Here is a 23,498-nt window from a genome sequence, read left to right as displayed (position 1 = left end):
TTGAACATAGTGGACGAAGAATAAAGCTTGAGTTAAGAGAGGAGGCTCTAGAAAGAAAGATGTTGCAAGAAGGGGTCATGTTGGTAGTATGTGCTACAATTGGCATTGCTCTTGCTCCCTTGCTCCCTCCCTCCCATTGTATAGAGGGAGAGAGAGAGAATCTAATGTGTGCATGCACGCACGCGTACACATAGGTCTATAAATATAGAAACTAAATCTTAACTCATGTTACTAATCTTTTTGAAACTAGCCTCAAGTATGTATGCAACATGTAAAGCGTTTTGCCAACAAAGAGAATAATCTACATTACCCAAAACACATAAAACTATTGAAGTAGATACTTGTGAGCTTTACAATAATATATTTCTAGTAATTGACAATGAGGGGCCAATAAAGTGACACTAAAACATACAATGTTTGAAGATCCTATGAAAACAAAGATAATAAAAAGATCATACAATCGAACCGATTAACTCTCGTAAAGCCTACATTTAGTGTTTGAGAATTTGCATCATAACTTCAACCATCTAGTTGTGAGATATCATCATTTGTAAAATTTGGTAGTTGTTGCGTGTAATGCCAAACACACTATTGATTTTATTGTACGTGAAAATAGAAGAGCAAAGATGATTTTGTTCACAAAAGTGCAAATCGAACAAGGCAGAACTCTACTATCGTTGCAACGATGCCAATCCCCGAAATATGGGCAACCCTGGCAGACGATGAGGGTATTTATCGTCTCGGAGTATGTATGCCAGCGTCAGTGTTCCCATGACGAGAAACATCCTCGCCTCACCGCCACACCTCGCCTTTCCAGCACAGAGCTCTTTCCCAATCTCTCTCTGCTTTCGATCACCCGGGCAGCTTCATGCAACTCTCAGGGAAGCAGAGAACGATGCAGTACAAGGCGTTTGTGAACAAGACGAAGGAGGAGGAGGAGGAGAAGGTGAAGGAGACGAAGAAGAAGAAGAAGACTGTCAAGGAGAATCGAGGTCTGTCAACACGGTTCAAAGCAATCCGAGGTCCAGATTCAGAAAAAGGAAGAGTTTGTTTCTTCTGGACGTTGCCCCCCTCTGCTATACAGGAAAGAAGCCCACTCCCTCTTCGTTAATTTACTGGTTGCGGCCTCTGCTCTCAGATGTCACCGGCAAGGATCCTATTGTAGCAGTAAGTCTTTTTTTCGTCAGTGCTGACTAGGGTTCACCAAAAATATTCTTCTGGTAGCAGATACAAAAACCTGGAATTCAGAATTTTGGAGGGATTTTTGAATCAAATCACACATATTTGTTGTTTTCATAACTAAAAACTTTTTGAAATTCAAATTTTTAATTTTTCTTTAAAAATTGAAGTTTGGGGAAATTTGCAATCATTAGATCTTAAATTTCTATGTGAACATTGGTGGTAACATTTCTCACACAATGGTGAATTGGATGATCCAAAAGAATGTTGAAAACGTAGTTTTCTCGCTTGGACTTTAGCATAATAATAGGGAGTGTGCTAGATGATTGCACTATGCTAATTCCTCCTACATTGGTATATCTCCATAGGCCAATAATTTTGCTTAGTCCATAGTTTGACATATAGACTAGGGAGAGACGCTGTGTATATGGGGCTATCTATAGAGATTTTATTCAATAAGTGGTGACACCTTTGTAGGATGCAAGCAATGTAGTTCAAAGTGAAAGGGGAAATGAAAAGGTAGAGTCACTTTTCCTCACGAAAGAAATGAGAACAAGTAACAAAAAAACTTGCACTAGGTGAAGGAAGTTTACATGAGGGTGCCATTATATGCCACAACTTGAGGAAAGCCCTAATGGAGGGTTTTAGAAGAGAACGTTGACATAGGTGGCCCCAAAGAGGTAGCCTAACAATTAGGACTCGCCTCCTCATGCTATTTGGACCTTGGACACATTTTGCTTTGGCCATTGAGTCATTTATAGTTGGGCAACTACTCTTTTAGTCAGTCAATCTCCAATCCTTCTAGTTTTCACACTCCTAGCCCCCTCAGTACAGCCATAAATTGTGGCATGTGCAAGGGGTGCCTTGTATCATCCTTCTTGCTAGTGTTAATTATACATTGGGCTATGGTCCACCATAATAAAGGTAGAGATGGCCACTTACAAAGCTATTTTGTGCTTAAGGTGACCCTTCTAAGACCTTATAGTTGTTGGTTATAGTCTTTTGGACCAGATGAAGCTGAAAGTGGAAGGGCAGCAGGCTGGAAACCAAAACATAGTAGTGTGGAGGGTTGGAATTGGTAAATGTAGTAGTGTAACCGCCTGGAGATAGAGAGAACTAATCATCGGCAATAGTAGAAGCCTGGGAAATAGCTGTAGCACGTGAGGATGATGCTGATATGGGCTGTATTGCAATAAATGCATGCTATAGGAATCTTTGAAAGTGGCTGATTAGTAGGATGGCCTGCCTAATGTGCATACACAAGTGTTTGGGAGCTGTAGGATGGTTGCCAACAGTAGGAAGTGAAGGGTGGCAGCAGTGGACATGGTGCTAGGGATTGGAAGGTATGTGGTAGTAGTCATGGATGGTTGTATTTGTAGATTGGTCAGCTCATGAGTGAGTTTGTGCAGGTGTATTTGTCGGTCGGGCATAGGGGATTATTTTAGGCATTTTTTCTTGTGTATTTTTATGGTTCCTGGCATTTATTGACTAGCCAATTGTATTTCTAGGGCATTATGATACTAGCCAACTTGATGCATTTTTGGGATTATTTTATGCCTATTTATTTAGGCTCCCTCCTCTATGGTTATTGTCACTCACTTATAGACTTTTAGTGTAGGTTTGTTGGAGAGGGAGCCGGTGCTAGTGTCCACACAGCTAGTGACTCCTTGTTGTATGTGTTTGATATATGGATTCCATTTTCTTAGCATTCTTGTGAGTTCTTCTCTACAATGTTCTTCTGTTTTCTATTTTTGCTTGTATTGTGTAGTCTAATACAACAATATTCTATGCTTCCATCGCTGCATCCACTTTTAACATGGTATTAGGCGTCCATGTTTGGGCCCTGGGCTTTGTTTTTTGTGGTGGAAAGCTTGTCCTCACACCTTACTATTGCTGAACCATAAGGGGCGGAATGGTATTTGTGAGTCCCAAGGAATTCATCCATCCTCTAGAACCAAGTGGTTATTCCACATAGACTTCCTCCTCTAGATAACATATTAGAAAGCCACTTTTGACATTCATTTGATAGATTGGCCAACGATGGTGAGCGGTGAGCGCCATCCAACAGACTGAAAGATGCCAACCGCCTTGCTTTTATTGAAACACTTGTACTATAGTCTCATTAGCATTTGGCTTGTTTCTAAAAATCCACTTGGTTTCAATGCCTTTCTTGTGACTCGGATGATCCACCAACGTCCAAGTCTCATTTTGGTCAATACTCTCTAGCTCATTTTCCATGGCCTCTTACCATTGGGGTGTTAAAGAGTCCCCTTGACTCGGAATGTGCTATATAGTTTGCTGTAATAGTGACGCAAATGAAGCTTGAGGGGCAAGTGAGGTAGATCTTTTGGGGCCCTTCAAAGTAGAATCCGGTGGAAAGATCCTCAAGTTGTGCATGGTCTACTGGTATTAGTGAGGTAATGGGTCTCGTGGGGGAGGCCTAAGGGTTGAAGAATTTACGGGAAGGTTAGGAGGTGACATTAGACTCACCTCAAAATGCACCATCTTCGTTGGTGTATCTTGAGGAACTAGCTCGGAGTTTGGTGTAGAAGATTGTACAATGTCTATGTCATAAAAAACATCTCTCCATACAATCACCTTGTTTGTCTGTGAATCAAACTTGCATTTTGAACCTTTGTGTCTCCATTACTGTATACATTTTCTTCACGATCTTTCACGTCCTCGTGATAGCATTGTTGTAGAAATGCGGGCCCGAAAGGGTTGTTCTCCCAATGCAGAGAGAAAAAGGGTGATATATTCTCATTGTGGCTAAGACCACATCGTGGGAGCCTCCACTCGGTTGGGAGCAGCTGGCTACAGCACAGTTATGCGCCCAGGGATTTATATAAAAAGGGAAGGGCCCACCCCCCGCCCCCCTTTCCCCAAACAGAATGGAGCATTTGCATGACCAACACTTATTCCTTGAGCCCCAAAAGCACGACAGGGTACCAATGCTTTCCCCTATGCGTGATTTTGCACACCATGCATGATACCGATGCCGCCATACATCGGATTATGCATTCCATGAACCATACCCGAGTACATTGGTGGGTTATGCAAGCCATGCATTGGTTGCTGAAAGTTATGGGGAGGTGTGCCATACATTCCCACATTCGGTCGCTCACCCACCATGGTTTCGGCTTGGTTTATGCTGTCAGCACTATTGAGAAACAAGAGTTTGGGATGCATCCGATGAGTTTTTGGCAACAGTTTTGGACTATTGTTGAGCTTTATGCTATGTTTATGCTGGTTGGAAATTTTTAGCAAATGGTGGGCACATGAGATAGTTAGCCAGTAGTGGCCAATGTTGTGTTGACTATGATGCTTGGTGAAAATTCCAGTGTAATATTGTTTGCTTTGACACATTACAGTGCAATCGAGGACGATTGCAAGGATTTCAAGGGGGTGGTTTGTCACGAGGATGTGAAAATTTGATGCTTTGCTTATGTTTAATTGACATTTGATTAAAGGATTAATCAAATGTGCAATTAAAAGATGCACATGTGTTGCACATGTGAGGTGCAAGTTGTTTTTTCACAGTTGAAGGCCGAAGGACCATGTGAAAAAGATGGGTGTCAAAGGCAAAAGTTGTAACAAGTTACACTTGTTAAATTCTAGGTAAATTTTGGTGTCAGTTTTTCCCTAGGACCATTAATTGGCCAGTAAGTGTCAGTGGTGACACTAGGGAGTAGGCATTAATTAATGGATTAATGCTTGTCCAAGGGTCAATTAATGCATGGGACCACTTTGGGTTGCAAATGGCCTAGCCAATTAATTTTTGGATGGGCAAGGTCAAATTTTTGGGCATGAATTAAGGGCTGATTTAATTTTCAGAATTAATTAATTCTAAAAATTAATTAAATGACTGGAAATTGCTGAAAATGGATTAAGAAAGCTGCCACTTGGCAAAACTTTCCCATGCAAGTGGGGGAAAGGCTAAATAGGGCTGAAGGGAGAGGGAAATCTCGTTTTTTCATTTTGGAGCTGTTGGAAAGAGGTGTTGGATTGTTCCTGCCAACTTTTGGGGCCAATTCCCAGCCATTGGAGACCATTTTGGTGATGGAGATTGCATATTCTTGACCTTGGGAAGCTGGCAATTGCTGCTGATGCACTTTCTCCTGAAGATCACAGTCTCTGATGCTTCTATTGTTGTTGGTGCATCCGTTTGGGGCTGGTACAGCAGGGCAGCAGCTGATTTTGATTAGTTCTTCGCGACAAATCTCAAAATTTTCTCTCTTTACATCATTCTCTCATCTCCTTCAGCCTATGCTCAGCCATTCTCAGCAATTCTCAGCCACTTGGAAGAAATTTCAGCCATTTTTTGTGGACTGATCTATAATTTCTGCAGAAAACCCTAATTTACAATAGAAATTAGGGTTTAGCAGCCACCTTGGGATCCGTGCCAGAGATTGAAGGCTCAAGGGATTGAAATCAGTAGCTGATAATTGAAGATTATCAAGGGATTTTCAGGAGCCAGCCCATCCTGAATTGATTTGGGGCAGCATTTGGCCAGCCAAGAGTCAAATTGGAGAAGAAGTCCTGGGTGAATCAAGTGGCAAATGACCCAAAAGGCTTGCTGGTCATTTATGACAGCAAGAGCAATCGGTTAGTAAGAGGAGATTGAAGAATCTCAAGTTGTACTCCTTCCAATTGAATGAAAGCTAAAGAAATACCGCAAGGGGCACCAATTTTGGGGCCAACAGGGTGTCTACTGTCCAAGTATGTTATGGTAAAGTGTGTATTTCATTTTATGTGCATTTATTTATTGCTGTAATTAACTCTTAAATCAGGTTATCACCACCCATTCCAAGAAGGAAGGCTGGTTTCACGATCTCAGCCCACTTTTCTTGAATCGCTTCTTTGATCGTGATCTGAACCTTTTCATACATTCCATCATCTTTAATACCAGGGACCTTCCTCACTCTTATCAAGCTCAGAGAGATGGTGGACTTTTGGAGTGTTCTATAGGATTGTTTTTGGGAACGGGTTTGCTTGCATCATTATTTGAAGCTATTTTGTGCAATTGCTAGTCCATCAAAAAAAATTCAAGCATTCAATATTCACTGTTCACTATTGCAGTGCTGTATTTACTGAGTACTATGTATGTATTTAAGGACCGTAGGTCACAAACTGTCTCAATTCATCAAAGTTTACTCAGCAGTTGTCTCAAAGCTCAGCATTAATTGCTATGTACAACTGCCACATTGTCACAATACATTCATGGGAGAGTTGCTGTCAGAGCATTTCAGTGTATATTCCATGTTGAGCTAAAAGGTGCATCATAGACTGATTAGATCTCTAAACCAGCCCCAAAACATGTAAAGTACCTAGAGTCTCATTAAGTGGTGCACAATCCTAGAGAGAGTCTATGTCCTATAAGTCAAGCTCTAATTTGGGAGGGTCCACTCATCTATGAATAGACAGGTTGCCCACCATTCAATCTTATCCCTTGTCTTGCAGGTTTTAACCATCACCTCACCCACTAGTGGCTAACCAGTCCATTGCGATTGTTGCGATGTCATCAGCAGCCCCTGGCACCCTATCCACTGCTATTGCTCTGCTGTCCAACCTCTTCCCGAGCATCATACAACTTGTGTTAACTGCAATGCAGACTAACTCTGCATTAGATCTTTCTCCTATAGCTATCACTAAGCCTCCCATTGCTAATGACAATTAGCTGCCATCATCTTTAGGTTGTCACATTCCTGTGCTTACTAGTTCTAGCCCTCGAGACCGCTATGTTTTGGTTTTCAGCTTGCTGCCCTTCTGCTTTCTGTAGCATCTCACCTCTAGCTAGTGGTTACAACACTTGGGATCCATCTTTGGTGGACATCACTAACTACTTCCTCAACTTGCTCCCGCAAGTGCCACTGGCTGCTTGACAGCTCCACCCTTGAGCATCTTGTATGTTCTTTCCGTCATTTACAACATTCATTCATCCACTTCAATTATCTTTTTTTCCTGTTTGTGTTTTGCATTTTTGCGTTTAGGTTTGAGTTCTTTGTGTTTTAGTCGTGGTCATATACTCATGTTTTCTTTTGCAAACTCTAACATATCTTTACATTCTAGATTGTCACTTAAGCGAGCTAGAGTCAACATTCATGTCAGAGTGGTATTCATGCTATCACGAGGTTGGCCCAACTTGACTAGTATTTCGTCAGACTAGTATCTAAGGCATTCCCATATAATTGTGCGTGTACGTGCACACACGTGCACACATGCGTAAAGAGAGAGAGAGAAAGAAGAAAGATATATTTGTCTTGAGGCCAAAACCGGCCTATAAGACAAAACCATGTACAATGCCGTTCGTCACTGGATATCAAAGTGTGACATGCTAAAAGATGCACAGTGATATACTATGAAAAGAAGCTAAGCTGATGTACAAAAAAGAAAAGCTCATAGAGAGATGCAATGGGAGGATGAGGTAGTAGATGTCTAGTTGTGTGACTAAATGATACCCCTATATCTAGTTCCACCCAGTTAGGATCGGTGGATAGAGTATATCGTCATACATCTCAGATGAAATAGTATGAGGGTAGTATTTGGATTGGGCCCTCAACTCTATTAGCTGCTACTCATGTCGTTTGGGAGATCTTCCTCATCTCTCCCTGATGTAGCATTTGTGTTTGGTATCCCTTTATCCATGGGTGGTGTGCTGTTTTGATCTCCTTGGATCTCTGGATTGTCACCCCTCTTTGTGTGGGTGTTGTGTGTGGTCACTGTTTGGAAGAAATCGGTGAGCTATGATTGACATCTTCCTCTCAGTGTTGTGCAAGCTTGTAATAGTGATGTGCGAAGGCTCTGAATCTCGATTAGGACTGGCCTAGGTGGCGTTGGTGTGGGACTCCATGACTAGTTTGAGGGAGGTGTCTCCTCCAAATATTAGAGGGTACCTAGCTTAGATTGCGCTATAGGCTCCAGTGAGAGTGAGGGGGATGGGTAGTCTTTTTCATGGGGCGAGAGGTGAGTGGGGTGTTGTGCTACCGTGAAGGGTTTCGGGGGTGCGTCCTTGTGTAAGCACCAAGAAATATCAAGTGACATGATGGATTCCCTGCCCGATGGGGGGATATAACATGGTGGACTGTTGAACTGTGTCGGCGCTGGGCCGTGTCGCGTTACCGTGCCGTGTCGACCTCCATGTCGTGTTACCTTACCGTGACGTGTTACCTTACTGTGTCGACCTCCGTGTCGCGTTGGGCTGTGCCGTGCTGGGGTGCTGTGACGAGTTGGGGGAAGTGTGTTAAGTTGTGCCATGCTATGTTATGGTATCATGTTGAGTTCCAAGGGGCGTGGTACGCCGTGTTATGCTGTGTTATGGTGCCGGGGCATGTTGGCATGATTTTTGGAGTTTATCACTGCATTTGCTCCTCGCTCTCTAGATCTTCCTAGCATAGCGTGCAAATCCGCTTAGCTCGGGAAATGTGGATTTCCCTCCTGATCTCAATCTCAAGTTGATGAGAAGATACCTTGATTTGGCCAATGGCTACTCGCCTCTCATGTGACATGTATACATCTAGGTATCTAGGTCTCTCAATGAAGCCATCCATTGTAGTCTTCATGGAGTGTTCTTTGTAGTATGACATCTTTGGGGGAAGGCATGAAGTGAATTTGATGCAAGGGTGCCATAGCACGAAGGATGCCTTGGAGCAGGGAGACTATTGACGAAGCGTACGAGTCTACAAATGTAGGGATGATGAGGTGTCGCCTAAAGCAGGGAAATTGCCGAAGAAGCCTTTGAATTTGCAACGCAGGGATGAAGAGGTGATGCCTTGAGTAGGGATACCGCTGTTTAAGGGTGAGGAGCCTTTGAGCCTGCAAACATAGGCTTGAAGAATGACGCCAGCTGTTGGAGAGTGACGACAAAGAAGACAGAAGAGCCAGAAACTAAAAACGCAAATGTCAATAGTCTCTGATGATGATGACACCAACTAGGAAGTGTGATGTGTGATGAAGGGAGCAGCCAAGATGCAAAACACAAGATCCATCTAACTCTAATGATGAGTGGATGAAGATGCTTGATGAAGAAAAACTCCCCAGACAGTCGAACGCAAGGTGGAGATGTCACTTGGAGGAGGGGAAAGGTGTCGCTAAGGTGGGGTTTTTGACGCAAGATAGAGATGTGCGACAGAGGAGGAGGAATTTGTCACTAAGGTGGGGATGTTGATGCCAGATTGAAATGTGTTGTCGCCAGGGTGGAGAAGCTAATGCAAGGGTGGGGATGGACTCCAAATGCAAACCTAATGTTGAGTAGACGGAGCGTTTGAAGGTGATGGAAGGAGAGAGGAGAGACGAAAGTCTTAAAAGAAGTGAGAGTGGTGAGAGATGCTGAAAATGGGGGATGTGTTGTATATACATATCTAGGCATGACTTGTCTAGAGTCTTGCTCACTGAAGTCTCTTGAGTGGAACTTTGACTCTCTTGAAAGGCCCTAGAAAGCCTTTTTGGGGCTGGAAATTGAAACCAAAAATGAGAATGAAGAAGGGAAATTATACGAGATGATGTGGTTTCTGAACATATGATATGATTGTTCTATGTTCATGAGCATCTCTTATAGAAATTGGTATCTAGGATGTCTAGAAACTTTAGTAGCAAGTGAATCCCTGGGGCAGCCACCTATCATTATGAAATTCGAATATGTATGATTTATTGTAAACTAATAGGTTTACTAGAGAGAGTTCTCAATGATATTAGGCAACAAAGAGTGCTTGATCCCCCCTTGAGGTTCCAGCATGAGCCCTCCTGAACTTGGCCATTATGAAATGTTGTTAGAGATGATCATCCTATGTGCACTTCCTAATGGGATGAAATATGTGCCATACTCTATTATCCCCGGTGTAATATGATAACCTTTGCGTGTTCCCATCCTCTAGGGCAACCTCTTCATACTTGGTGTTACGCGTGCCATGAATCACGGTTTGGGTGGTATTTGTGCATAGCTCGACTAGTAAGATGCCATTTGTATTGGCAAACCATAAAATATCCTTATATAGTGGCATGCAAGGGGACTCCTTTGTTGCATCTTCTGATGGTGCATACCTAGAACTAGCTGGTGGAAAATAGCCAATTGCTATGTACAATTCTTTTGAGTGAGTATTCTGTGGAAAGTACAAGGATGCATGCTTCAATTAACTTACTCCACAACACCTACATGGAAAGGATTTCTTACAATGTGTGAGTTGCAATGCAATTATTCTGATCAAGGTTTCTCAAGGTCTAATCATCTACCCCACAAGTGCATTTTCCATTAGAGATTTTCTTTCACCTAATTTGCCAACTATCATTAGGGTCCCAAAAATGACTGCTCTCCTTGTGAAAGAAGATTTTCCAATCTGCTATTAGATGTCTGAGCTTACCACATTTCTGTGCAAATGTGCTTTGGGAAATTTGTGGCTTTTCCCAGATTTGATGCTATTTATGTTTGATAGTGACATTTGTGTTAGAAATTGCAGACATTGTGCATGTTGGCCTCAGTTAAATCCGCGATTTTGCCAAATTTGTTGGAATTTTGCTAATTCGAGTAAAATTTATTGACATTGGACCCAGAAAAATTGGGGCTTTTCATGTATTGATGAAATTTTGTTCAGGTGGGTCAAATTGGCTGATGTTTACGCACTGTTGGACTTGGAAATTTGGGATTTTGTGCAGATTTTGGTAAATTTCTACATTTTTTGCATGTGTGGTGGTTGGTTTATGTAAAAACAGCATTGGTTTTCTTGCTGGTTGGGCAAGAATAGCAATGCATTTATTGGTTTAGCTTGTGCTCTTTACACTTGTGTTTGGGTAAAAAATGGCTGCAACTTCTTTCAGTTCCGACATTAAGAGTTTGATGGAAATCAAACGGTTTGATGGTTAGGGTTTTGACCTTTGGAAAGACCGTTTGTAGGCCATATTGTTCTTAAAGGATTGTGAGGATGCTTTGAAGGAAGATAAACCCGCACAAATGTTTGATGCAGATTGGGCCAGGGTCAACAAAAAGGCTGTGGCTTATATAAAGATGGGTGTCACTGATGACATTTTGACAGACATTAAGGGTTTAGATACTGGTCATGCAATATGGAAGAAATTGAAAACTACTTATGAGATCACCACACCTGTTAATAAAGTGCATTTAATGTGCAAGTTGGTGAATATGCAGTTGAATGAGTCCAAGCCTACAGCTGAGCACTTGAGTGCATTTACTGTTATTTTAAATCAGCTCAAGGATGCTAATTTGGATTTTGATGACAAGTTGAGGGCAATCTTTTTGATCATGTCATTGCCTGACTCCTGGGGGACCTTGGTAGTTTCTCTCAGTAATAACCCCAATCTCTCATATGATGGTGTGAGGGATTCAATCTTGAATGAACAAATTAGATGTAAGTCTAGTGGAGAAGGCAACAAGTCAGCTTACAATGTTAGAGGCAGGGCTGAAAAGAAAAATGCAAATGCTGGATAGAGAATAGAAGCAAGAGCAAAGGAAAGAAAAAGAGTAATCTTACTTGCTATTAGTGTGGTCGGAAGGGCCACAAGAAGCTTGATTGCAGGTATTACAATAAGGAACAAGAGAGAAAGAAGAATGCAGGAGACCAAAAGAAGAAAGAGGATAAGACAGATGCATCTGAGGTAGCCAAAGGCAAGGAAAAGGCCAATGTGGCTTCTAGTGTAGTCATAGAGGAGCTCTCAGATGCAGAGGCTGATGTACTATGTGCAGTAGATTATGATGCCCTTGTATGTCACATGCAGGATATGCAGATTACCAAGGCTGATGTGATTGATTCACTTTTGTCAGTTGATGATGGTGTCACTCAGACTTGGATTGCAGACTCTGGTGTCTGTTTCCATGTAATTCCTTGCTTGGAGTGTTTTGCTATGTTCAATGTAGGCAGTTATGGAAAAGTATATCTTGGAAATAACCATGCTTATAGGATTGATGGGATAGGCACTGTACACTTGTCCTTGGATAATGGGTAAGAGCTTGTGTTGAAAGATGTCAAATATGTGCCTTGCATCAAGAAGAGTTTACTATCTGTTAGACAACTGGACTTGTATGGTTACACTACAGTGTTTGGTAGTGGTTTGTGAAAATTGAAAAAGGGTTCCACGTTGATTGCAAAAGAAACCAAGAAGGGCACCTTGTATTGCTTGCACTGTAAAGCTTTGAATGGCAAGTTTCTTGCAATTGCTGAAATGGGCTGTCATTTGGAGTTGTGGCACAAGGGATTAGGCCATATGAGCGAGAAAGGACTTGATGTCCTTACCTCTTTGAAGAGGGTTGATGGAAAAGGTGTCAGAGTGCAGCGGTGCGGAAGCGTAGGACTGAGAGAGAGAGAAAACGCAGAGAGTGCACACGGGCGCTGTGCGCTGGACTGCGTGTCTCCACCTCAACGTTGCAACCTGCTGTTCACCTCAAAGTCCGCTGCAGTCTGCACTGTCTCTTGTCAGAAATCTGCGAACAGAGACGGAGTCTGCGCGAGCCACCAATCTGTAATTTGCGAGCAGAAAAGTGTCCCCTGAAGACTGAAAACTCGGCTATAAATAGCCAGGAAACGAGCGCCAAAAATAGGCCTGTCGGCTGCATTAAATGCAGCTGACTGACAGGAACAGGTCGGATTGACACGTGGCAGTCCGACTGCACCTGGACAAATCTGTCCGACTGCACCTGGACAGGATCTGATCTAACTGCTAACACCCCCTCTCAGAGCCTGGGCGGGGCAGAAACCTGAGGGATCTGGAATGTCTCCAAAGTAGAGCCTGGGGAAGTGCCTTCGTAAACAAATCTGCAAGATTGTCCTCCGTCTTGCAGTACTCCACAGTGATGGTCTCATCCAGAAGTTTCTCTCATGAAGTTGTACTAGATCTCTATGTGCTTCGTTCGAGCATGAAAAACAGGGTTCCGTGCCAAGGCAATGCAACTCTCATTGTCGCATCGCAGCAAAGTAGGACGAGTCTGGGGGCAGCCAAGCTCCTCCAACAATCTCCGAATCCACACAGCCTTACATGTGGTGGAAGACGCGGCCCGATACTCCACCTCAGTAGACGAAAGGGCTACCGTGGGCTACTTCTTGCTACTCCAAGAGATAACACCTGCACCCAAGGTAAAACAGTAACCTGTAGTAGACCGCCTGTGGTCCACATCACCGGTCCAATCCAAGTCGCTCCAACCTGCAAGTACAAGATCTGAACCATCTGTGCCTGCTGGATAATGAATCGCTAAATCAGACGTTCCCCTCAAATACTGAAGTATCCTCTGAGCAACCTGCCAATGCACTGTCTAAGGTTCACTCAGAAACCCTGCCAAGAGCCCAACAACAAAACAAAGATCAACACGAGTGTTGAGGAGCTAAATCAATGATCCAATCAACTGACGATAGCGGGAAGCATCCGCCATGGGAGAAGCTGAATGGGAAGTGGCCTTCCAGTTCGGATCCATAGGAGTAGAAAGGGCCCGACAATCCTCCATCGCAAAAGAAACCAAGAGCTCTTGTACATATCTCTGCTGAGAGATGAAGATCCCCCTCTGAGACTGATAAATCTCATGGCCCAAAAAGAAATGGAGTAGACCCAAGTCCGTCATCTCGAACGTCCGATGTAAAGCTGCCTTCGTCTCTTGGACCTTCTGTGCATGATCACCTGTGATAATCAAATCATCAATATACAACACAAAAAGCACACAACCATCCTCGGAAGTGTGAACATAAAGCTGCGGATCGGCCTTAGAACGCCGATATCCCAACTGTGTTTGAAGGAACGAATCAATCTTCTCGTTCCATGCACGCGGAGCCTGTTTGAGGCCATACAAGGCCTTCTTCAACCTGTAGACTTTCCCATATGAAGATCCAAAGCCAGGAGGCTACTCGACATAGATCTCCTCCTTCAAATCACCATTGAGGAAGGCCGACTTCACATCCAATTGGTAGACAGGCCAATGCCTATGGCTAGCCAAGGCAAGAACAGCTCGAATAGTCGCCATACGAGCAGTGGGGGCAAAAGTATCATGACAATCGATCCCTGGGTGCTGTGCAAAACCTTTAGCAACAAGGCGAGCCTTGTGCTTGTCCAAAGAACCATCGCTAAGGTACTTGGTCTTGAAGACCCATTTGACACCAATCACCTTCTTATTCGGGGGGCGTGGCACGAGTGACCAAGTGCCATTCCTCTCAATAGGCTCCAACTCAGCTTCCATAGCTTTCTTCCATGGTGCGGACTGTAAAGCCTCCTTCACAGAGGTGGGCTCTCGATCCTACATAACACGGGTCATCAAACAATAGTTGGAGCAAACAAGCTCCGTAGAATGTGCCTTGGTGCCTCCGTGGCCGCCGCGGACCATCCTGCGGTCCCCACTTCTCAGGAACCCCCTCGATCCCTGAATCACGGAGTGTGTCACGGCCCCAACAAGGAGGAGGCCGACCTCTCCTCGTCTCTCTCCATCAGCTGAAGACTCTGGAATATCCACCGGTGGGAACTCCTCGGGGGGGACCGGTGGAACTGTGGACTTTGTGCCAGAAACAGAATCTGTATCATAAGGGGCGGGCTCCATAGGAACTGTAGCGGGAGCCCAACTCTCCCCTGGATCTCCAAGAACGGGATGCTCCTCACCCGCTGGTATGGCCGGAACCTCCACAAACCGCACATCTCGACTGGTGTACACATCTCGCTTGACGGGATCATACAAACAATAGCCTTGGGACTGGGAGCTGTAGCCAACAAATACCCGTCTTCGGGAAGCTGCTTCAAATTTATCGCGATGAGCCTTGGGAATGTGAACATAAGCATCACACCCAAAGACCCTAAAATAAGAAACATCGGGGTTAGTCCCAAAGTAAGCCTCAAAAGGTGTCATCCCATCAACGGCCGAAGTGGGGGATTGGTTAAGGATGTGGACTGCAGTAGTCACAGCCTCGGCCCACAGAAACTGAGGTGTCTGTCGGTGCTCCATCATGGTGCGCGCCATCTCGATCACAATGCGGTTCTTCCGTTCAAGAATGCCATTTTCTTGAGGAGTGTTGGTATTAGCAAACTCTTGGTGAATACCTTTATCTGCACAAAAACGAGCAAACTCATTAGAAACAAATTCACCACCCTTGTCGGATCGCAAGGTCTTCAATCTCCGGCCCGATCGGTTCTCCTCAAAGAGAAGCCAATCCTTGAAGTGGGAGAAAGCTTCTGACTTCAATTCCAAGAAATAGGTCCATGTCATCCTGCTGTAGTGATCTACGATCAACATGAAGTACGAGCTCCCTCGCAAGGACTCGTTCCTCATAGGGCCACAAAGATCCGTAGATACAAGCTCCATCATTGAAGTAGAACGCCGCGAAGCTTTGTGGGGAATGGCATCCCTATGCTGCTTCCCACGAATGTAGGAGACACATGGCTGCTGGCTCACCACTATATCCGGCAACCCTCTAACAAGTTGTCCACGTGACGCCCTCCGAAGATAATCATAGTTGAGGTGACCAAACCGAGCATGCCATAACTCTGACTGTGTCGGAGAGGTAAGAAGAAGAGTAGAGAGGGCGGTGAAAGACTTCAATTTATAGATGTCGTTCTCCTCATATCCGGATGATAGAACCTTCCTTGACCACGATCAAGGACTCGCACCGAATCACTATCAAACTCCACCAAAAGTCCAAGGGAGCAAATCTTATGAACTGACAGTAGATGATACCCTAAACCTGGTACGTGCAAGACCTCTGAGGTATGGGTACGACCACGTCCATTTGGAATAAGCTGCATCTCACCCCGGCCTGCAATAGACACTGAAGAGCTATCTCCAATGAGAATTTGCCCACGCGAGGGTCGCAACTGGGCAACACCATCTGATGAAGGAGTCATGTGCCAAGAGGCACCACTATCAACGATCCAATCTTGAGCCTGGGGAGCCGTCATCGCAGCATCAAAAGCATTCGGTGTAGAGTCCTCAATGACAGCTAGATGAAGAAATGCAGCTGATGAGGGTGCAGCCACCGCTCCAGAATCCTTTGTGTCCTTCTTGTTGGTGTCCTTCTTGTCTTTCTCAGGGCAATCCTTCTTCCAATGGCCAGTCTTTCCACATCCTTGTACTACAGCCTCTATACACTTTGTAAGGCCCCTGCTACAGCCTTTGGTTGTCCATCATGTTTGTGGTACCCACACTTAGCCTTTTCTATGACAGCCTCTGGTGTTTTGCCATGTTTATGGCGTGCCCACACTTTGCAGGTGTTGCTTTCACTAAAGCCTCTACATACTTTGTACTTTTGGTTGTGATTGAGGAGGGGTGTTGAGATATTTGCAATCACACCTACTTTAGTCCCTTTGTGTAGGATAGCTAGGCTAGGAAGATGCAGTCCATTCTAGGAAGAGAGACAAAATCCCATATGCACAATGGATGTTAAGTGCTACCAAAGAACTCTATATAATGATGTACTTGAACTATCACTTTCATACGATAATAATGCAGTCCATTGTAGGAAGAGAGAGAAAATCCCATATGACAATGGATGTTAAGTGCTACCAAATAACTCTATATAATGATGTACTTGAACTATCATATGGCATGTGGATTCTTTGTCCTTGTCCTTGTCCTTCTTTGACTTAGTATCCTCCTTCTTTTTCTTTTGGTCCTTCCCCTTCTTCTGAGAGGCTTGACTTGCTAGTGCCTCCGACTTGGAAGCATTCTGTCCCTTTAGCTGTTCCTCTTGGTCCAAGACCATAGGAACCAACTCTTCCCACCGAAGAGTGGACTCATGCCCCGAGGCAATAAGGGCAGAGTAGAAAGCACCGAATCGTGGCGGCAACTGGGACAAGAGTGTGATCGCCATGTCTTCGGAGGAAATCGGCTTCCCCGCATTCTGAACCTGCATCTGAAGCTGTCTAAGCTTGTTGATGTGCTCCCGCAACGAAGAAGACTTGTTCATGGACAAGGTCCGCATCTGTATCTCCAAAGAAACCCGCTTCATAAGGGTCATCCAGTTATACATCTGATCAAGCTCCAACCATATCTCCCGAGCCACTATCAAGTGCTCGATGTGAGCTATCACGGTTGTAGTACAAGACAGAAAAAGAAAGGAACGAATCGTGGCATTCAGTTTGTCCGGTGAGACTGTGCCCTGGCCAACTCCACACAAGCATCGGAAGAGAGTTTGGACTTATCTCTCACCGAGGGCCGGTCGATTTCCTCCTGTACAAGCTTCGCCAAATCATAGGACTCAAGGATGGCCAACATCATGACGCGCCATATGCGGTAGTTGTCGCCATCAAGCTTCTGATTTGCGGGAAGAGCCGGTAAGACAGGCACCTTCCGGTCCATAATCGTTTGGAACTCCAAGTCAATCTCGGTAGACATCTTCACCTGTAATGCCTTCAAAAACGCAAAAGCAGCCCCCTCTGACTGTGAGAACTCAGCCTGCTAGAGCTCTTCCGCGTCCTGAAACTTCTTCACCCGCCGGAGGCGATGAAAAAGCAAAACCTGCACTAGAAAGCTAAAAACTCAAACTTCCTCCTTGTCAAACAGCAGTAAACAGCAGCAAGTCCACCACCTGGACTCCTTTCCAGCGCGCCCACGCTCGCTTCAGCCTTGTTCCGAGGCGCAGCCCTCCTGCCTGCCCTCAAACGCTGAAAACGCAGCCTTGTGTTGCGACAGAAACTCCTCTTCAGGTTGGTTCTGCACTCAGGCAGCCCTTTAACACTGCTCTGATACCATGTCAGAGTGTAGCAGTGTGGAAGCGTAGGACTGAGAGAGAGAGAACGCATAGAGAGAGAAGAGAGAGAAAGAGACAGTGGAAGATGAAGATCTGCTGTATAAAGTGTGCCGTATACAAAGATATGTAGATATGTATACGGGCGCAGTGCGCTGGATTGCTTGTCTCCACCTCGACGATGCAACCTGCTGTTCACCTCGAAGTCCGCTGCAGTCTGCACTGTCTCCTGTCAGAAATCTGCGAATAGAGACATAGTCTGCACGAGCCACCAGTCTGTAATCTGCGAGCAGAAAAGTGTCCCCTGAAGACTGAAAACTCGGCTATAAATAGCCAGGAAACAGGCGCCAAAAATAGGCCTGTCGGCTGCATTAAATGCAGCCGACTGACAGGAATAGGTCGGACTGCCACGTGGCAGTCCGACTGCACCTGGACAGGATCTGATCTGACTGCTAACAAAAGGCTCTAAACTTGATTTTTGTAACAATTGTTAGTTTCGAAAGCAAATGAGAAATTCATTTAACTCTTGTGTCTCCCGTAAGTACAATGTCTTGGACTTAGTGCATTCTGATGTTTGTAGCATGCCTGTGAATATGTTGGGTAGTGCTGCATATTTTCTCTCTTTTATTGATTATTGTCGCGGGAAGATGTGGGTTTATTTGTTGAAAAAGAAAAGTGAAGTGTTACTGTTTTTAAAACTTTTCATGCATTTGTGACCACTTAGATAGGTAGAAAGCTGAAATGCTTGAGAACTGATAATGGGGGTGAGTTCACATCTAGTGAGTTTAAGTCTTATAGCCCTTCTTCAAATGGTGTGGTTGAAAGATACAATAGGACTTTATTTGAAAGAGTGCGGTGCATGCTGTCCACTATTAATCTCCCTCATGAATTTTGGAGAGAGACTTAAAAACCGTGGTTCACATTTACAACCGCTCTCTAAAGAGGTGCTTAAGTAATGGTATTTCTGAGGAGGTTTGGTTTGGCAAATGGGCCTCATATGACCATTTACGGATATTCGGTTGTGATGCTTTTGTGCATGTTAGAGATGGGCTGAGTAAACTTGACCCAAAATCCACCAAAGGCATTTTCATGGGCTATGGTGATGAGAGTGAATTTGGCTATAGAGTGTGGTCACCACAGTCCAAGAAAATTGTTTGCAGCCGTAATGTTGTGTTGAATGAGGCAAAGTTGCTGAAAAGTACTTTTGCCTTTGATGAAGACATGAAAAAGGTCATATTTCTGAACTTGCAGCCACCTTTTACTTCAAATGATGAGCATCATGATGCTGTACCACAGGCTGAAACTGATGATCAGCCGGTTATTTTTGAGCTAGATGATGATGGATAGCAAATAAAAGCACAAGGAGGTCATGGATAGCAAGATAGACTTGCTGATTATTAAAATGCAGTTGCTGGAAATGAAAACGAAGGTGTTGGATAGGATGAATAGTATGCTGAAAATGGCTTACAATAGCCAATAAATGCTGAAAATAACATGTCTCTAGATGTGGACCCAATTCCTGAGAATGTACATCATTGGGTACGTAGGTCTATACGCTAATTTGGATGTAAACCTGTGTGACCACATAGGTAAAACAAGCCGCAGTCGAGTACGTGTTGAGGATGTATACCATAATGTTAGCAGCCTCAACCCAAAGGCATTTAGGGAGCTCTGCTGCGAACAACATAGAGCATGCCATTTCCATGACTATCTGGTTTTGACGCTCTACAACTCCGCTTTGAGAGAGTGTTGGTAGAGGTGAGCTGGCGAGAGATGCCATGTTGTAGAAACTTGGAAAACTCGTGGGAGATGAACTTATTACTGCTATCACTCCTCATGCAACCAACACGATGACCTATTTGTTTATGAATCAGCAGTGCCGAAGTAGAGAAATATATGAAAGCATCGGACTTAGGCTTGAGGAAGTACATCCACATGTATCTCAAATAATCATCTACTATAAAAAAGAAGTGCCTTGCTGCCGTTCAAGGCAGCAATGGATGTGGACTCACAAAGATCAACGTGAATCAATCTAAGAGGTGCCTCAGCTCTATTTGTAGATTGCTGAGGAAATGGGGTATGGTGTTGTATCTTGAGTTGCCATGCTCTACAGTCATCTCGAGCTAGCTTTAGGGGATGAAGGCTCTTAACCATCTCATGGCAAGAGAACTCATAAAGAGAGTCATAGCCAAGATGCCCTAGACGGAAAGGCTAAAGATCATTGTTCGTAGGCTCTCGAGATGTGGTTAATGCTTGGAAGCTATGGAACAGGGAGCCCTCGGTTGTCGGCTCTATAAGAAAATGGGTCATGTGGTATAGACCATTAGGCTATGCTTCACCGCGAGTAATCACTAAACTAGTCTAAGAGTTAAGGACCTCGACTGTGGTCGCTGTAAAGAAAATTGCTTGCCCCAACTGGCAAAGCTGGTGAATAGATAACAAGTTTACTTCAAGTTGAGGGACATGGTATACGTTGTCCAATGAAGCTAGATCCGAACCCTTGTGGGTGGCAAAATTGACGCAACCTTAAGCGTGGATCTTGATGGATGAGTTGTTTCCTACACGGATCCTCTCGGTTGTAGGGGCTTGGGTACGGAAGATCTCCTCTATAGAAGTAAAGTGATGTGTAGCTCCACTGTTCACAATCCAAACATGTGCTAATGTGCTGGCTGTGACGAGTGGGCCTTTGCGATAACCTCGTCAGGAGGCAACTCACAGATCTGGACGAGACTCGCATTGGATGTCTCGACGGAGATGATGTGGGCCTCTGCAGACCAATTAGACAAGCCCTCTCAAGTTAAGAATATTGTCGAGTGAGATGGCTGACCGGCGGCAGTGTAACTTTGACCTTTCCATTGTCCGTTGCCATCAGCTTGCCTCCCGTGATAGCAGTTGCCTGAATGAGGGGCGGGGGTCTGTGACTTGGGTTTTGGTGATGCGCCTCTTGCCTTTAATTGATACTCATTGTTAAAATGGCGAGTCTTTTAACAATGTTGACAATATCCATGTTTCTTAGGTACATTTTGCCACCTAGGTTTGAGTTGAGATTCGAAGTTTCTTTGTGATTCCCTTGCTTGATTTTGATTTTGATTTTGATTTGAAGTTTGATTTGATTTACCCTTCCCTTGCTGCCCCTTCTGAGAATGAGCAACAAGAGTCTCCTTTGAGGAATTATTTAGATGAAATTGATCGAAAAACCGTGCATAACACAATAGCTGACATTCAAATTCATAGAATGTGGGTAAATTGGGCCGAGAAGCCACTTGCTGCACAATATTGAAGTATTTACGATGTAGCTTGTTAAGAAACAATGTGACGTGATCGTCAGAGGACTTAGGAGTCCTTGCAGTGGAGAATTCAACAAGGAGATGTGGATACTCAGTCAACTTGACTTTCAAGTCATCGTGGTTAGAGATTTTGAAGTTCTAAAGCTAATGGTCAAGATTTATTTGACGGGTCCTATTCGGAGCCGCATAGTGATTAGTCAAGTATGCCTGTCGCTTTGACACAAAGTCAAAATACTAAAGCTGAGAATGAAACTTAGGCAACAAGCCTTGCATCAACTCGACAATAGCAGAGGCATTCGTAGCCTTCCATGAGCAAACGACCTCGTATGGAACAAGTGTGGCATCGGATTGGGATTCCAACCCTTGTACAAGATCCCATAGGTTCTGTGAGTCAAGGACATGTCTCATCAAGTTTGACCAAGTTATAAAGTTTGAAACCTTAAAACGAGTCTTGTCATTGAATGCATGCTTGGCGGAAGATGAGGTAGAACCACGAGGTGTCGAGAATGTGGGATAAGATGGATGTGGAGGATAAGATGATGGTGGTGGAGGTGGAGGTGTTTGATGAAGAGGAGGGGGAAGAGGTGGGTAGGTAGAAATAGGCTGTGAATGTCCTATGAGTATCGATTAATACGAAGGCATTGGAACATGAATGTTTCCATAAGGTGCCGGTGGAGGTGGAGGCACTCGGATACGTAAGCTTTGTCCAAATGTTGGTTGGGACACAGTATAATGACCAGAGGGTCCACTAGATAATGCCATGGAGGCAAACTGTGGCACCAACTGATCCACACTCGAGAGAGACTAGGGGAATACCGAGATTGCAATGATATCGAAAATGTGTGAGGAAAAGGTGGAACACCACCTGGCTGAGGAAGAGATGAGGTCCTAACGTCTGTGCCTAAGTTTGAAGAATCCCTTAGTGTGATGAATGAAAACACATGTGATCCTACAAGAGATGCAACATGCGGTGCACTTAATGGAGGTTGAAAGGATGTGGCAACGGAATAAGAGGCCGGGATGGGAGGTAGATTAAATGGATTTGTGATATGTGTAGATGTGGGAAATAGTGTGGGTTCCTTTTATCTTTTAAATGCATTAAATTGTAATGATGATGATGAAGATGCACCTACTTTATTTTGACCTTTGAAAACAAAATTGTTTAAAGAAAAATAAAAGGAAGAAGTACTCACAGTTTCTTGTTTTAGCTGCTTACCTAGTCTTGAGTTCATAAAGAAATATCTATCTTCCTCATTACTCATAAACCAAAAATTGTTTTGCGTACATCCTTCATCATTAAAATCATCCATACTAGTAGGAGAAGGGAAAAAAAAACACAGGTTCGGAGAGAGAAAGGCAAAACGTTGGCTGTAGGAGAGAGAAGACAGCAAACACAGGTTGTAGGAGAGAGAGAGAGACTAAAAACACTGGAAAAAACAGCAGCAGCAGTAAGTATGTTGAAAGCAGCTCTGAACAATGTGTGGTAGGCTGGAAATAGGTGCCATACTATTGTAGACAGCAATGGCCAGCTTGGACCACGATGTCCTTCACGTCTGGGGTGTGGGCAGCAAACTGAAATACTTGAAATCTGCAAAAACGAGATTAAGGCTGAATGGACGGCAGTATACGTATTTATAAAAAGTTTGGGCTCTCCCAAGGGGGTTTGTGCTTATGGGATATAGATAGTCTCTAGGAATGCATTTTTAAAAAAATAAACAAGGTTTCTTTGTTAATTAAGCATGTTTTGGGGCTGTTTAAGTGAAGCTAATGCATTTTTAACTCAACAATGTGGCCCATGTTCGTGGTTTAGTGTTATGGCAAATCTCCTCTATGGTTTTAGCTGACTTGGTTCTTCCTGACATTGTTGCTCCTTGGTTGGGTATTGTTCGCTCTAGTCTAGTTGTCCTTTCTGTGTGCTATTTGTGTGTTATGATCTTAGAGGCCTTTTGGCTTGATTTGTGTCTATTCTGTTTTTCTTAGCTGTTCTGATGGTTTGATGTAAATATCACTACTTAATTCAATTATCTTCACGAAAACACACACACACACACATAGAGAGAGAGAGAGAGAGAGAGAGAGAGAGAGAGAGAGAGAGAGTAAAGCATGTTTTTTCAGTTGATCAGGTTATGGATGGTTCACGGGGAAATGAATATAGAAGAGGCTTGCTTTCAACTTATAAGGCAAACCGCAACCTGTATGCTCCTCTTTCAGCTTCAAGAATCAGACAAACACGAAAAGGGGATGATGCAGACCTCCGTGATGCTCTTCCTTTGATAAGAAACTTCTTTCAAGAATGTCAGATTCCTGTAAGGACTTTGAAGCATACAGTTTTGAGTTTTTGTACTTGCTTTGTGTAAAGTATGCTATAGCTTCCTTCTGG

The 23,498-nt window shown here is 44.0% G+C and overlaps 1 protein-coding gene across 3 annotated transcripts in view; it reads left to right on the top strand.

The window, feature by feature from the left end:
* Nucleotides 1-645: 645 nt before the first annotated feature.
* Nucleotides 646-23,498, top strand: part of LOC148030307 (5'-3' exonuclease family protein) — a 94,614-nt gene continuing 71,761 nt past the window's right edge. For 2 of the 3 annotated variants that reach the window (XM_087686601.1, XM_087686602.1), the window contains exons 1-2: nucleotides 646-1,167; nucleotides 23,242-23,424. In XM_087686601.1, the coding sequence (XP_087542727.1) occupies nucleotides 748-1,167; nucleotides 23,242-23,424 (603 nt within the window). In that variant the 5' untranslated portion in view covers nucleotides 646-747. Of the gene's footprint in view, nucleotides 1,168-23,233; nucleotides 23,425-23,498 lie in introns of all 3 variants that reach the window. The other variant, XM_087686603.1, reaches the window with a different exon arrangement.

This window comes from Lygodium microphyllum, chromosome 10 (assembly GCF_053477565.2).
Source record: "Lygodium microphyllum isolate KBCC chromosome 10, Lygodium_microphyllum_v1.1.10, whole genome shotgun sequence".
Classification (NCBI taxonomy): Eukaryota; Viridiplantae; Streptophyta; class Polypodiopsida; order Schizaeales; family Lygodiaceae; genus Lygodium; species Lygodium microphyllum.
Note: the sequence above shows the minus strand (reverse complement) of the source record. Positions and strands in the feature narration are given on the sequence as shown.